General features: G+C 39.7%; 1 protein-coding gene across 5 annotated transcripts; it reads right to left on the bottom strand.

The window, feature by feature from the left end:
* On the bottom strand, nucleotides 1-11689 carry LSM6 (LSM6 homolog, U6 small nuclear RNA and mRNA degradation associated). 5 transcript variants are annotated; one of them, XM_016164065.2, is made up of 5 exons: nucleotides 7198-7309; nucleotides 6714-6938; nucleotides 5662-5777; nucleotides 2221-2334; nucleotides 1-401 (listed from the first exon to the last, which is right to left on the bottom strand). In XM_016164065.2, exons 3-5 carry the CDS (start codon nucleotides 5753-5755, stop codon nucleotides 367-369), a joined length of 243 nt encoding a protein of 80 aa, XP_016019551.1. In that variant the 5' UTR covers nucleotides 5756-5777; nucleotides 6714-6938; nucleotides 7198-7309; the 3' UTR covers nucleotides 1-366. The 5 variants fall into 5 exon arrangements, with proteins under 5 accessions (XP_016019551.1, XP_016019550.1, XP_036089430.1 ...); XM_016164064.2 differs by lacking the exons at nucleotides 6714-6938; nucleotides 7198-7309 and adding an exon at nucleotides 11565-11689; XM_036233537.1 differs by lacking the exons at nucleotides 6714-6938; nucleotides 7198-7309 and adding an exon at nucleotides 11071-11413.
* Nucleotides 11690-14223: the final 2534 nt, after the last annotated feature.

Below are 14223 nucleotides of genomic sequence, written 5' to 3'. Positions count from 1 at the left end.
TAGAGGAGGACAGCTCTAAAATATTTTAATTATCATCATGTGCATCAGTTTAGTCATTCAAATAAGTAAAGCAATCAAATCCAATGACATTGCTTGAAATGTAAGTTAGAAACCATGTTGGGAGAAACAGATTTTTTTCTTTTTTTTATTCTTTTTGCATTCTGCACACTGACACAGAGACAAAAGAAAATGGCTGAAACTTAAATATGAAAGAATTCTTTACAAATTAAATCCACAATTTTATACATTTCTTACGTCAGTGAAAAATCACCGACTGTTATGAAATAGAACATTATATCAAAAAGAACCAAAAAAATCTCATAAAAAAATATATCCGGGTAGGAAAGGTATTGTACTTTGGTGTCTTCACATCCTTCTCTTCTGTGTGCTTATGTACAACACTGAAAAACAAAATGGAAAGAAACTGAAAAAACACGTTCTTAAGTATCATACCTGTAAGTTTTAAAAGCAAACGGATTTTGGCCTGACACCCCTGCAAATTTTAAAGGAATTTTCGTATTACATGATAAATTCTGGAACTACTATCAGACTAATTTTACAAATCCAGACCTGGGTTTGATATCTTATAGGAATGTGTTCTAGTCTTAGCTATACAACTGACTCACTGAAAACTGACCATATGAAAGTTATGGAAATCTAAGAATGTTTTATAATTACAGGTATAATAATTATGCTTGTAGTAATGAATAAATCTGCCAGACTAGACTTCAGAGTACAATAACACATTTTCATCCACAATATAAACTCTAAATTTGCTGTTTACTTTTTAAATTGCAACAGGATAAATAAACAAGAGTTTAAGAGTTTATTAATTTTTTAAAAAAATACCGAAGTCCTTATTCTGAGTTCCCTGTTGAAGTACCCACGTTAGCTGTTATCCAGAGTTTTGCTTAGTCTGTCTTCCTGTGGCCGCCCAAAGTGAGCGCGTTAGGACACGTGCTATGTAAGAGTACAAGGAAACGTGATGACTGAGCCACCATGAAGCTTTCGCTAGAGGTGTCCCTCCCTCCCACGCCCCGTGACGACGTACTCGGATGCGGACAGACAGGTGCTTCCGAAGTGAACGCGAAGCTATGTCTGATAAGAGAAGTAGCACAGATTAACTGAGTCAGTCAGGACCCTCTTTAGGGGCAAGGGTGAGGGTCTGGGGTCTGCCGGTGACTACCACTGATTACGTGAGGGAAGCATCAGAACGACAGTAAAAACGCCCCTGGGAAGCCCAGATGTCCCATGCGAGTGACAGGATCTACCCCATCGCTACTAACAGAACCTGCGACTGACTTGCTATCAGCGATACTGAGATGGGGAAACATCTTAACATTTCTTAGTAAATGGAGAAAGTCAAGGAAGAACAATATAAAAAGTAGGAAGAGAAATTCTGCATGTTAGAAGAACCAGAAAGCAAACGAGAGGTATATACAAAGACAGGACGTGAAGAAACACAGGACTGTAAGTACAGGAGATAGAAGGCCTACGGTAAGTGAGGAAGTTCAGTTCACAGCAGAGGTTCGACATTAAGGGGGCTGAAGAAGTCACCCAGACCTAAGGCATGCACTTCCGCAAAATCCAAACTCAGGATTCCCAGAGCTCCATTTGGGGAATGAGACCAAAAAGTGCGGAGGGGTCAAGAGATAATGCCCACCGTTTTGATGTCTTCCCCTTTCCCACTGAAAAATTCAAGTAAGACTTTACTATGTTTTTAAACAAGGTACTTAAAAAGTAGCCTCAATAGTCACAGCAATATATTAGCTGTTAAAAAGCTGAGTAACTTCAGAACCATAGTTCTTATTGTCATTTTTGCCAAACTAAAGGATATAATCTCCACAAAAAGCATCTGAATGCTTAACAGAGAAAGGACAAACAGGACAAGCTAAGTGGCAAAAGACACAAACCAAAGACAGCAGAGACACTGTGGCCACTCTGCAGCTCCGGCTTCCGGTGTGAGAGGCAGCGCTGGGGGATGTCACGAAGCACGCTCGGGAGAGCAGCGCTCTGGGGCGGCACAGCCCTGCCCTTCGGGTCCTCAACAGTAAAGGGGCAAGAGGAGAGGAATTTCTAGTCCCAAAATTCCACAAAGCAGCTAAAAAATAACTGGTCATGTTGAAGATCTGCGATAGAAAACCTCCCGCTGGTGATCCCAATTATAAATAAAAAGCCTTATTTCAGATGCTGTTCAACTGTAGAGAGAAGGAATACTACCATTGTTTCCTCGGATAAATGCGTCCCCATACTTATTCTTCAGTTGTCCATTTACATATTCTTCTGTCTGCTCCAAGGCTATATTCATGTAGCCATCCAGGCAAGCCAGGACCCCTGGAGACAGAGGGAGTCAAAGAGAAGACATACAAAGCAAGTAAAAGAGTTGAAAATCACTGGGTTTACCTTAGCGCTGACAATCTCTTTATTCATTAGCTCTTATATGCTTAATATAAAAATTCACACTGTAAATGAAACTCAATAGACGAATGCACAAAAAAAGTCTTTACTCTGTGCCCATGTGAATAAAGGCTAAGAAGCATACAGTGTGACTGCTAGCAGGAAAAACAACGAACTGCCACTTTTCTCATAGTATGTGTGATTCCAACGGCAACTTTTAAAGCCTCCTCAGAAGTAACACAATAAAAATATTCCAAATAAAATACCATTCTTTGAAAGCAAAACACTGGAGAGGGCAATTATGCAGGAACAAGTGACCATGAGCCAAGACTCCTCGCTACCAGTGGATTTCTTATTTAGCCACTAAGTGAAATACGGGTCTGGCAGATTTATCTCATTCTTTTACAGCATCTACTGCAGCAGATGAATGTGCTCCAGGGTTAAGAGGAAGTCTCCACAATCTGTTAAAATAATAGAAGAGGAGACAGCAGGTGCTCCTGAAAGAACATCTTAAAGCTGTGAGTCACAGCGACGAGCAGCTTGAGAATACGAGGCAACATATTGCATTATCACACATCCCTTTCTGTCTTGTTACAGTTATAATTTTTCCAGATCCAGACTAATATAGAAAAATGGCCAAAAACATTCTAGGGAGCTTTCAAGGAAAATATTTGAGGGGAACCTTTTTTAATTGTATTAAGATGGTAAAACTTTTGCAAAATCTGACCTGATTTTTCAAAAGATGAAAAAATATATGACTCTCACTCTGAGTCTCTAATGTAAAGTGGTATTTTCAAGGAAAAAAAGGACTTAAGTAAAAGCAAATACTACAAATTTGATCCTCTTAACCAAGTCGATAGCTTCACTTAGCCCCAACTTTGGTAATATGCTCCTCACTCTCTCCCTCTGCCCCATTATCCTCTACACAAGTTTCTTTTCAAAACTGTGTGTGTGATGATAGCACAAGACACTAATTTAACAGAATTCTGCTAAAAACTGTAAACTTTCAAAGACTCGGAATGGACTGGAATAATAACAATCATTTCCTATCAAAAGAAAGCTTAAGATACAAGTTTATTTCCTGCTGTATTAATTTTACAATTAAACCACAATCACAAATGAGCAAGAAACTTTGGAGATACATGCAAATCTGTTTGAAAATTCATCAAAAGCATTTCAAAGTGAAATGCTCACTTCTAATTAAAATATCTATTCTCATAGCAAAGGTTTTTTTAAGAAAAGGTTCCAGAAGGTTGTAATTATAACCCCTTCCCTTCTCTAAGGGATAAACTACTAGGAATAACAGAAAACACGAAGCTTTCTGCAACTTAAAGAGAGCTGGGTTTTTCATTATGAAGCTACAAAACAAGCGCATTCTTTACAGTAATGCTCTCAATGGCGTATAGAAGCCATGAACAGACATTCATAAAAGGAAAAAAATTATGATTCCTACTCACAAGAAGGTTGCTCGACCTCACTAGTAAACAAAGAAAGATAAATGAGATATTATTTGTTGCCAATTAGAATGGAAAAGCTGAAAACAAAGGCTAAAAAAGGGTCAGTGAGAACGCAGAGAAGCATGAGCACACGTGGGGCCGTCTGACAGGTTCCGACTCAGGCGCCTTGGCCCGGGGAATTTATTCTAAAGAGATACCTGGACAAGTGCTCACGACACATGCCAAAGGAGCAAGCTATTTATAACAGCAAAAAACTGGTGAACACCTAAATGTCCATTCGTAGGGAACTGGTTAAAAACAAAAACAAAACCGTGGTACATCCATACGAGGAACTCCCATGAAGGCAATAGAGACTTCATGCTGTCAGAACAGGATATATGTCTTTAATGTAAAAAACAAAAAAAAACAAAAAAACAAACAAACAAACAAAAAACGAGGGGGCATCATGTACAGTTGATCCCATTTATGTAAAACTGTGTTTATATGGAGACAGGTCCAAATTAGTTAAGGCTGATTATCTCTGCATGGTAGAATTTTGGGGAGATTTTGCTTTCTTCTAGAATCTACTTTTATCCATAATTTGCTTTAAAATTTCGAAAAAAAGAAAGAAAAAGAAAAACACATCTATTACCTTTATAAATAAAAAACTTTTCCCTAAACAGTAGGAAAAAAAGGTCAGGATAGTCATCTCCTCAGTGAAGTGGGTATGGAGAAGATATCAAACTCAATGTCCCCACCCTAATAAAATAGTGAATATACTCGAATCTCTCGAACTGTTACCTCCTCAGGTTCATCGGAGGCTCACGGGGGGTAAGAGGCAGGACACAGAGACCTCATGATACCTCAGTATTCAGTACAAATCCATTAGTTCCACTATAAAAATCAAACTCAACTGGAGATATTATTAATGTCAAGAAACTGCAGCAGGGCACGAACAGCGGAGACTTCCCAACAGGCTTCAGAGCCGAGCCTGTGTTCAGGTCTGACTTCCTCCCTAACGAGGTGGGGTAATCAACAGAGACCTCAAGGGTTTATGTGACAATAAAATGAGAGTCAAAGTGATTAACACACGCCGGACACACAGTAAACTCTCAACAAAATTAAGTTTGCATGTGAGGAAAGAAGAAAAAACTTGAGATATCATCATTATTCAGAAAAGAGACCAAGAAAAGGCTATAAAACTGCTAATGAATTAGTTCTCTGTACCTGTAAAATATTCCAGGTAATTTAACATATCTCAATTTCATAAGATTAGGAATTTAGCAATTAAAAAGAAAATGGAGTTTGAAACCACTCCTCCCACAAAGTTAACTTCATTAGTGTCATGGCCTTAAAAAATGTCTTCTCCAAAAGAATAGAAAGGTGTCTCTGGATAACCCACATATTACGTGAGTGAGAAGTTCGTGCTGTAAAATGATACTACCTAAAGAGCTGCTTGCAATCTTGAATACTTCTGCAGACACAGGTGCTGCTGTGCCAAAGTGATCTTCAGTATCCACCTGTTCACGCTTGGGTGCGTGGGTAGCTCTGTCTATTATTACCAGGGAGCTTCGGCACACACGATCTCAAAGCAGAGATAAGAGACAGGAGCCACGCAAATCGCATCGGAAGTCAGAAGCACACACTCGTGTAAGAGTTGTCTCTCTAAAAGGTATCATCTCAGAGGCAGGAAAAATTGGCATAAAATTTGTGGACAACCAATGTTGTCTGATCTACTGGGTACCTATGTTTACAAGATTAATAAAAACCAGTAAGTCACATTTACTCGTTTAATTACATCAGTGGGGATGAAGCATGAGAACATTACCTCGGTAATCCACTCCAGAATTTAATTTTACCACAACTGGACGTCCAATGATTTGCTTTAAGAAGTCACTGGGGGTTTGCTTCCGCAGACTCATTTTAACAATCCTGATCAGAAATCTGAAAAGGAACAATAAAGGTAAAGACAAAAGTTAATCAATCAACAAAAGAGCCCTGAAGCTCTTTAACATACTTATGGGAAATCAAGTGTCAAAGGAGCACGTAGGAGACTCAACATTACTCCGCTGCCTGGCAGCTAACGTGTTTCCAGTACCATGAACCAGAGACTAGGCGAAGTGTTTTCCATGCGTTATCCCACCAGTCCTCACAACGCCCATATTACGTGGCATCGTCACAGACGATGATGTTTACAGAGACCCTGCTCAGTCAAAATGTTCATTAAACATTCTTTCGAAAATAGCACTGCTTATTGCAGTCCATGTCCATCCACTTGATCTAAATTCGTGGTTTAGGGACACTGGAGATTTTCTCAAAGGGACTTTGCAAGCTCAGCAGTGTGGGTAAGTTAGAATGCTAGGTTAATGGCTTTGCATTTGTTCAATAAATGTGTTTGTACACACATAGTTGCAAGGAAATTAAAAGACTTGTATTCACAGGCTCTGACCTTTAACTTGGGATCCAGAAGAAGAAAATGCTTGTTTAAAGGGCGTGAGTAAACAAAGGTGCTTATAATTCAAGTTAAAATGATTTTTTTTTTAACCAAGAAAAGTCAACAACCTAAGTAACAGAAAATAGAAGTTTCAAAAACTGTTCTTGAATTTAGGGCTGTTATTTGAACTATTCCCATTCACTCTATCTCCCCAAGGCTTAAAAATTTTTTTAATGTGATCAACTATTTTGCTCGGCAAATTTTAATTCCATTTTTCCACTGAACTGCCAGTATTTTTTAGTTACAGTCTCAACAGATAACTGAAATTACAACTACTAATCTAGACAATCATTCATTCAGGACTCAGACCACACAATAATTTTATTTATACTGTTGTGAGCACAAGGAAAACAATTACAAAGTAAACACTGTAACAGATTCAGTACCTTTAATGAGTTTAGTAAAAACAAATCTTCCCATTCATCTATAAACTGCCTTATTTATGTCCCGAACATGTGCTGTTTTGTGGCTGAATGGCTCTAGAGAGACTATTAACCCGGAAGACCTGATGCGGCCTGGACTCATGAGTCAGGTTCATTTCCTATCAGATGCTAAATCCCATCACGCCAGTTTCTTCATGTACAAGAATGAGATCAAACTACCTGCTTATTCTGTTAAAAAAAAAAAAAAAAGAAAAACTGAGACGTATCATGTGAAAATCTAGTTCACAGTGATATTATTAACTATCCTGTGCAAAGTCAAAGTTAATGACAGAAAAACACAAACCTAGACTATTAGTTGTTTAACTGATGGTGTTAGTTATTTCTAAAATGTTATTACAATTATCTTTCCTGACCTTTTTAAAAGTACATATATTCTTCTTCTAAACTCATCAAAGATCACACCTCCGCCATTAAGCCTCATCTTTACCTCAATTAACAATGATTTCTTCTTGAAAGTATTCAACACTGAACTTTCATCGGCACCTAAGTGTCAGACACATTGGCTGAGGATGTAGCACCAACATGGCAGGGCCTCGGGCCATCAGAGTTTACACTCCAAAGAAGGCAAAAAAAAAAAAAAAAAATGGAGATTTTTTTTTTTTTAATTGTATGTCCTGGGATAGAATTACACATAGAGACTCACTTAGCCCAGGCTTGGCAGATGAAAGGATTTCTGGAGGTGACACCTGGGCTCAATACGGAAAGGAGCCCCCCAGAAATCTTAGCCGAGGCATTGGTTGGTGTTTGGGTTCAAGAAACTCTACACTGGCAAGGAGGACAAGCTGCAGCCGCAGAAGGGATCAGAGCCACATTCCTGGGGAGCATGGCAAGTCAGGCTCAAAGAGCGTGCGCTTGAGCCGCTAGGTCAATGTCCCAAACACGAATCATTTGGATCACTTAGAGATTCTGATTCAGGAGATCTAGGGTAGGGACCCAGGAATCCGTTTACACACGCTTTAAAGACTCATAAGCTGGCAAGCATGGGAACTACTGTGACAGTGATAGGGACCCAGGAGGATGTAAAGCAGAGACTTGCATGAGTTCTGCTTTCTACTTTAGATAGAGTGGAGATGGGCCATCTTACCTTGTTTTGGCACCATAAAGTTTCACACTTGGTTGTATTTGATATACCTCTTCACCATTCACTCTTCTATATTCTCTACTTTTTTTTACACAAGTCTTTTCTCCCTTGAAAGACTATTAGGCCAAATGAAAAGAGAGACTAATACCAAGCTTCTCATTTATTCTTTAGAGCATCTATATTCTGCTAATCTCTTGAAAAAATATATTTTAAAAGTTATTTGGAAAGAAGATGTTGCTTCAAATACATTTTATCCATCACTTTAGGAGACCATATCTTTTACATTCATCTTCATTAGGCTTTCTTGGTACTCCCTCTTATTTAATGACTGGCCCATAAATCTATTTTGCATGAGTAAATTGCTCTCGACATCACGATTTTTCCCGTCACCTGGCTCACATTATTTTAAGTTTTCATCTTTTAAATTGGATAAGACAGAAGGAACAGTTCTGACCATTTCCAAAGAGAAAAGCCTCTTGAACCATAAACATATGAGGAAAAAAGCGTCCTTTCTGCAAGGTCACCTTGATAAAATTCTTCCTTCAAACTTAAAGCTCTATGCCTCCTGTCCATCCCCTGACTCCTACTCAGGCTTGTTTTAAATGACCTATTTTCATACATGGCTATTAAGTCAAAGGCAGGGTATTTTCTGTCAGATGCTTTTGAGAGAATCAGTATGAGAACATCTGCAAACTGCCCTGCAGAGATTTTCTTTAGTAAAGAATGGGGGAGAAAAACCCAATTTTATCCATTCAATTATGTGTCAAGTATTAGAGTCATGAGCAATTCACGCAGTCACCCTGTGAGGTGGTGAGCAGCACGAAGGCTTCATCTCAAAGCTGGAGCCCTTTCAAACACACAGCTGCCCTTTCGAATGTCAAGGTTCTCCTGTTAAACCTGGGGAATAGCCAGACAGTGGGAGATCCAGTTGGAGGGTAGCACTGGGGGAGAGGTGGTGATACCTAACGTCACAAAGTACTGTAAACCAGCCTGCGAAGAAATATAATGGTCAAACGGAAAGAAATACACCCAACGTGATTTTGAGGTCTGTCACTGAACAGAAGACATGCAAATCATTGTTTCTTGGAAATGTTTACCCGTAAACTTTCACCTCTTCTTAAAAGCATTTACAGTTTAGGGTAAAAAAATTTGAAAAGCAAAAAACTGCTATGAAACATAACATTACAACCCAAGTAAAAGCAGCTTTAGCCCAATACATCAGTGTCTAAGAGGGCATCTCACCTAAGAACAGCTCTCTAAATATCTCCCTCCTTTCCAGCTGACCAGTCTTAGTGGGGCAAATCGTAGTTCCTGAAATCTTCTACCAACAATTTCTGTATTTTATTCTTGCATGTGCTAAGTCCCACAGTAGGTTCTAAGCTTCTCAGGGACAGGGAAAATGTCTTACTCATTTGGTATCCCTGGTACTCAAGCACAATGCCCAAGCCTGGTAAGGGGCATTTAAGGGCAGTGCGAAGAAAAATCCCCATCCCTTCCCAACTGTGGGCAGCGACTAGTACAGTATCATCCATTCATTTAAGCAGCTATCACACAGTTACATCTCTACTGCTGACCACTGGAAAAAAGATGGAGAAAACAAATGTGTCCATGTTGTCCAAGAATCAGATGCATCCTAATCAACAGATGTTTGATAAAAAGCAGATTCCTGAAGCTTACCCCTAGTCAGACTCTCTAGGTAAGGGGCACTGGAATTTACATAAAGTTCCCCAAATAATCCCTATAAGCAAGTGGTTCTTGACCAGGGAGATTTTGCCCCCTACCCTCAGGGACATCTGAAAACATCTGGAGACATTTTGGGTTGTCCTGTATGAGGACGTGGTACTACTAGTATCTTGTAGATAGAGGCCAAGGATGTTGCTTACCCTCTACAAAGCATAGGATAGCCCTACATAACAAAAAATTTAGCCCAAAATATCGACTGACATTTTAAAAAAAATCTTTAAGGTGTAACAAATGAGAACAAACAGCTAGGTTAGATGACAGAATATAAATAACTTATTTGATATTTTATTCCAACATTTAGAAAATCTGAAAACAACAGTCCAAAAATCTTGAAGGGCTTGTTATTTTAAATGGATTTCTAGTCCTGGCCATGAAATGGTCACTTCCCCATTTTTCAGTGTCAGAGATTCCTCAGATGATTAAAATATCTGTTATTTGATACAATTCAAAAAGGACAGAAAAATCCAAGTGCTAGAAACATCTTTTTAAATTCTAATATCGACTATGCCACAGTTTAGTGAGACTACCTAATGCAGCATGAACCCTTGGGAGGCGGGACACCTGAGTTCTAATCCCAGCTCTGCTACTTACTAGCTGTGTGCCTTGGATAACTCACCTCTTGATGCCCCAGGTTCCTCATCTGCAAAATAAGGCAGTTTGCTAGGTGATCACTTAAGTACCTAACAGTCAGCAACCAAACACACAAGCACACACTAACACAACCTCTTGAAGACTCCTTCACAAAACTCAAGCAGCTGGAATAAAAAAAAAAAAATTCCAAAGAGAGGCTCAACTTTGCTGAGTATATTGGAAATGTATCACTCACTACTTTTGGTGAAATAGGCACAGTCCTAACAAAAAATGATGTAAACTACTAAAACTATTCTGGAAAACAAGCCAGCAATGTGTATGTATGAAGACCTAAAAAGATCTACAGCACAATTCTAATAATTTCACTTCTCAAAGTCTATCCAAGTAAATAATGTGAAATACAGTTTCAATCAAAAAGTTTATCAAAGTGGTATCTGAGGAGCTAAAATGAAGCAGGAATTCCCAAATACCCTAAATGCTCCACAGTTGGGAAATGGTTGAGTAATTTACGACACCTACACAATGCGGGAAAAGGTAGTTAATCGAACGATGCAAAATTATAGATATTTAGGATGTTTTTAAATGAAACTGGAAAATTAAATATACTGTTAAGTGGCAAAATAGGTGATTTTAGCTCACGGAGAAATTAGCACATGCAAGAATAAAATACAGAAACTGTTGGTGAAAGGTTTCAGTAAATATGATTTTCTCCACTAAACGTATTTTCAATTTTTCTCCAAATGCCTTGTATTACTGCGGAGGCACACTAAATCACGATCAACCTTATCTACATCACCCTAATCCCATACAAGCTGAACAAAAATACCTGCTATGAACGCGCGCGCCAGCCCTGCTCACAAACCCTGGTGATAGGACTCAACACACCAGACAGTCGTGGACATTCCCGACCTGACGCCTCGGTAAGGTGGGCTCATCCAGCTCTTTTTTCCTGGGGGTCTGGCGCAACCACCAGGGCTGCTGCTAGCCCGGCGATTTCCTGCAGCCCTGGAAACCGCGCGAAGCCTGGCCCTGTGCTCGGGGTCCGCTTTCCCGCCGAATCCCCAGGCTAATGTCGGGGTTCCCTGCGGAACTTCACCAGGCACGCTCTCTAACTCGGCGGGGCCGTTTCCCTCCACGTGGTGTAAGCGCCCGGCGGGGAGCGGGTCTCAGGGCCGGGCTCAGGGATCCCGGCGCCCACGACCACCGGTCTCCCGGCCATGCCAGGCGCCCAGCAGAGACCGCGAGCGCCGCAGTGCGCGGGGGCCGCCCACCCGCAGGCTCCGGGGCCGGCGCTCCCTCCCGGGGCTGCTGCTCCGCGAACTCAGCCCGGGGCGACGGGACGCTGGGGCCTCCAGCGGCCCGCGCGGCCGCCGGCTCACCTGGCGGCGGGGATCCGCAATCCCCACTCTAGGTACCCCCAAGCCCGGCCTCCGCGGACGAACGCGATGGAACCGAAACTGAAACCGCCGAAGCAGTGGCACTTCTGCGCCTCAGCCAATCAGCGCTTCCCCGGCTACGGCGGCTCGCCCGACCAAAAAGGCCCGCCCCTGCCGGGGCGCGCAAATCCAAGCATCCCGGTTTGCCGAAAGGCAAAGGTGGTGCTTTGGGGTTAAACGGAGGAAAGTGCGGGTGCGCTCTCCTTTAACAGAAAGCAACCCCCACCCGACTCCAAGAAAAACATAAAATGAAAAGCAAGAAGTGGTCTTTAGCCAGGATTTCTTTGGGGCAGAACTAAAAAATACCTTGCAGTCATAGGAAACTAGAATTTACTGCTGAAGTAATGATTGTATATACCCAGAAATGTGACCTTGAATAATTTAATTCAAGTAAATAAAACAAGCAGCCTCAAACATTTAAATCCACCTTTCGATTTTGATTAAGTGTATGAAGACTAAGTCTTTATTGGTAAGAGATTGTTTCCGTGGCAACGTTAATTGACACAAGAAGAATTAAAACGCCAAAGTAATTCTGTATTATAATGGCATAAATTGTGTTGCATTACAAAGTAGTTTTAATTGGAAATAGTGTGCAGGCATTATTTAAGTGCTGCTATGGGAACTTGGTTTGGAATTTTGCATGAATTCTCAATATTCTCTCTTTAATTTTTCAATTATGGTTGGCATACTCGATTCTTAATATTAATGGAAAGAGAGAAGGAAAAAAAACAAGACTTTTTTTATCCTTATACACATGCCCTCATCAACTTAAAATTTTAATTCTATATAATTTGTAACACTAAACAGTGATAATAGCTTTAAACAAATTCTTAATGCTAAGTTATCAAATCTAAGATGCAGAATTTTTTACTAAGACAAAAAAATGTGTTCCCCCTCTTGTAGGCCTCTCTTAGCTAAAGAGATGAACCTTTGATATGGTGGACAGAGAACAACTGGATGTGATTTATTAGAAAAGACTTTCTGTATATCCTAATATAAAAAGCTCACTTTGGGTAAAGATGAAGCATTATGGATTTATCGAAAAGCTGTATTTGAAGTTCTTACAGTATAAAATATAATGTAAACAAAAAAATTAAGTATTATTTCAATTAAAATAATTAGCTGCAAAGAACAAACAATAGGATATAAAACACTGTCCCTAAAAACTTTCTTCACAAATGACATCAAATTGTACCACATTCCTCATTGGTTGTCTCAATTATTCAAACAAACAAACAAAAAGAATGTTTTGATTTCATATTCTCTGTTCCTTTTACCACAGAGCCTTGACAGAGTCTTTCAGACTGGTGGGGTGGCCAAGAGCCAATGAAGAGTTTGGAGGGCGTGGTTCAGCTGCAGAGGCAGCTGCGCCTTCCAGGGGGCATGGATCTGTAAGGGCCCAGCTAAGCAAATGGGGTGGCACCATGATTAATTCAAAGACAACGAGTTTATCAAAATGTGGTTGTGCCCAGAATCTCCTCAGCAGTTTGTAATTGCCTTTTACCCACTCACATAGCATCTTTTCATATTTCACGGGTTTGTTTTTTTTAACATCTTTAATTTTACAAAGAAAACATATGCAAGACTGTGAATACTAGTCCACCGAAAACTAGTCTTCAAAACCCTAACTACAAATATTAATTTATTAAGGTCACAAAAAATAATTATCATAAGTTATAAAAATAATTTGACAAGATTTAGTTTAGCTTACATAGTTTATTAGTTTAGTTTAATTGTTAAAATTGATGAACCTACATTGACACATCATTATTACCCAAAGTCCATGGTTTGTATCAGGATTCACTCTCGGTGTTGTACGTTCTATGGGTTTTGACAAACACTTAATGACATGGATCCATCATTACAGTATCATACAGAGTATTTTCATTACCTTAAAAACCATCTGTGTTCTCCCTATTCATCTCTCCCTCTCCCCACTCATTTCTGGCAAGCACTGATCTTTTTACTGTCTCCATGGTTTTGCTTTTTCTAGAATATCATAAAGTTGGAGTCGTATAGTATGTAGGCTTTTCAGATGGACTTTTTTTTTTTTACTTAGTGATATGTATTTAAGTGTCATCTATGGCCTTTCATGGCTTTATAACTCATTTCTTTTTAATGCTGGATAACAGTCCATTGTCTAGATGTACCACAGTTTATTTATCTATTCACCTTGCCGAAGGACATCTTGGTTGCTTCCAAGTTTTGGCAGTTAGGAACAAAGCTGCTATAAAAATTCGTGTGCAGGTTTTTGTATGGACATAGGTTTTCAACCCAGGGTAAAAGAGTTGAGTTTTCAACTCTTTGGGTAAATACCAGGAAGGGCAGTTACTGAATTGTATAATGAGAATATGTTTAGTTTTGTAAGAAACTACCAAACTGTCTTTCAAAGTGGCTGACCATTTTGCATTCCTACCAGCGTGACTTGAGAGTGCTTGTTGCTTCACATACTCACCAGCATTTGGTGTTTCCAGTGTTTTGGATTTTGGCTATTCTAACAGGCATGTAGTGGAATCTCACTGTAGTTTTAATTTGCATTTCCCTAATTACATATGATGTGGAACATCTTTTCATAGTTTTTTTTGCTCTCCACATATCTTCT

Source organism: Rousettus aegyptiacus, unplaced genomic scaffold, assembly GCF_014176215.1.
Source record: "Rousettus aegyptiacus isolate mRouAeg1 unplaced genomic scaffold, mRouAeg1.p scaffold_m13_p_16, whole genome shotgun sequence".
NCBI lineage: Eukaryota > Metazoa > Chordata > Mammalia > Chiroptera > Pteropodidae > Rousettus > Rousettus aegyptiacus.
This window is presented reverse-complemented; position numbering and strand designations above follow the sequence as displayed.

What these genes read in the sequence shown, in the direction of transcription:
- LSM6 (XM_016164064.2), bottom strand. Translation starts at nt 5,755, where the DNA reads ATGAGTCTGCGGAAGCAAACCCCCAGTGACTTCTTAAAGCAAATCATT. An exon ending in TTCTGGAGTGGATTACCGAG is followed by an intron (nt 2,335 to 5,661) that starts GTAATGTTCTCA and finishes CTCTGTCTCCAG; the next exon opens with GGGTCCTGGCTTGCCTGGAT. An exon ending in ATTTATCCGAGGAAACAATG is followed by an intron (nt 402 to 2,220) that starts GTAGTATTCCTT and finishes TTTGTTTTTCAG; the next exon opens with TGTTGTACATAAGCACACAG.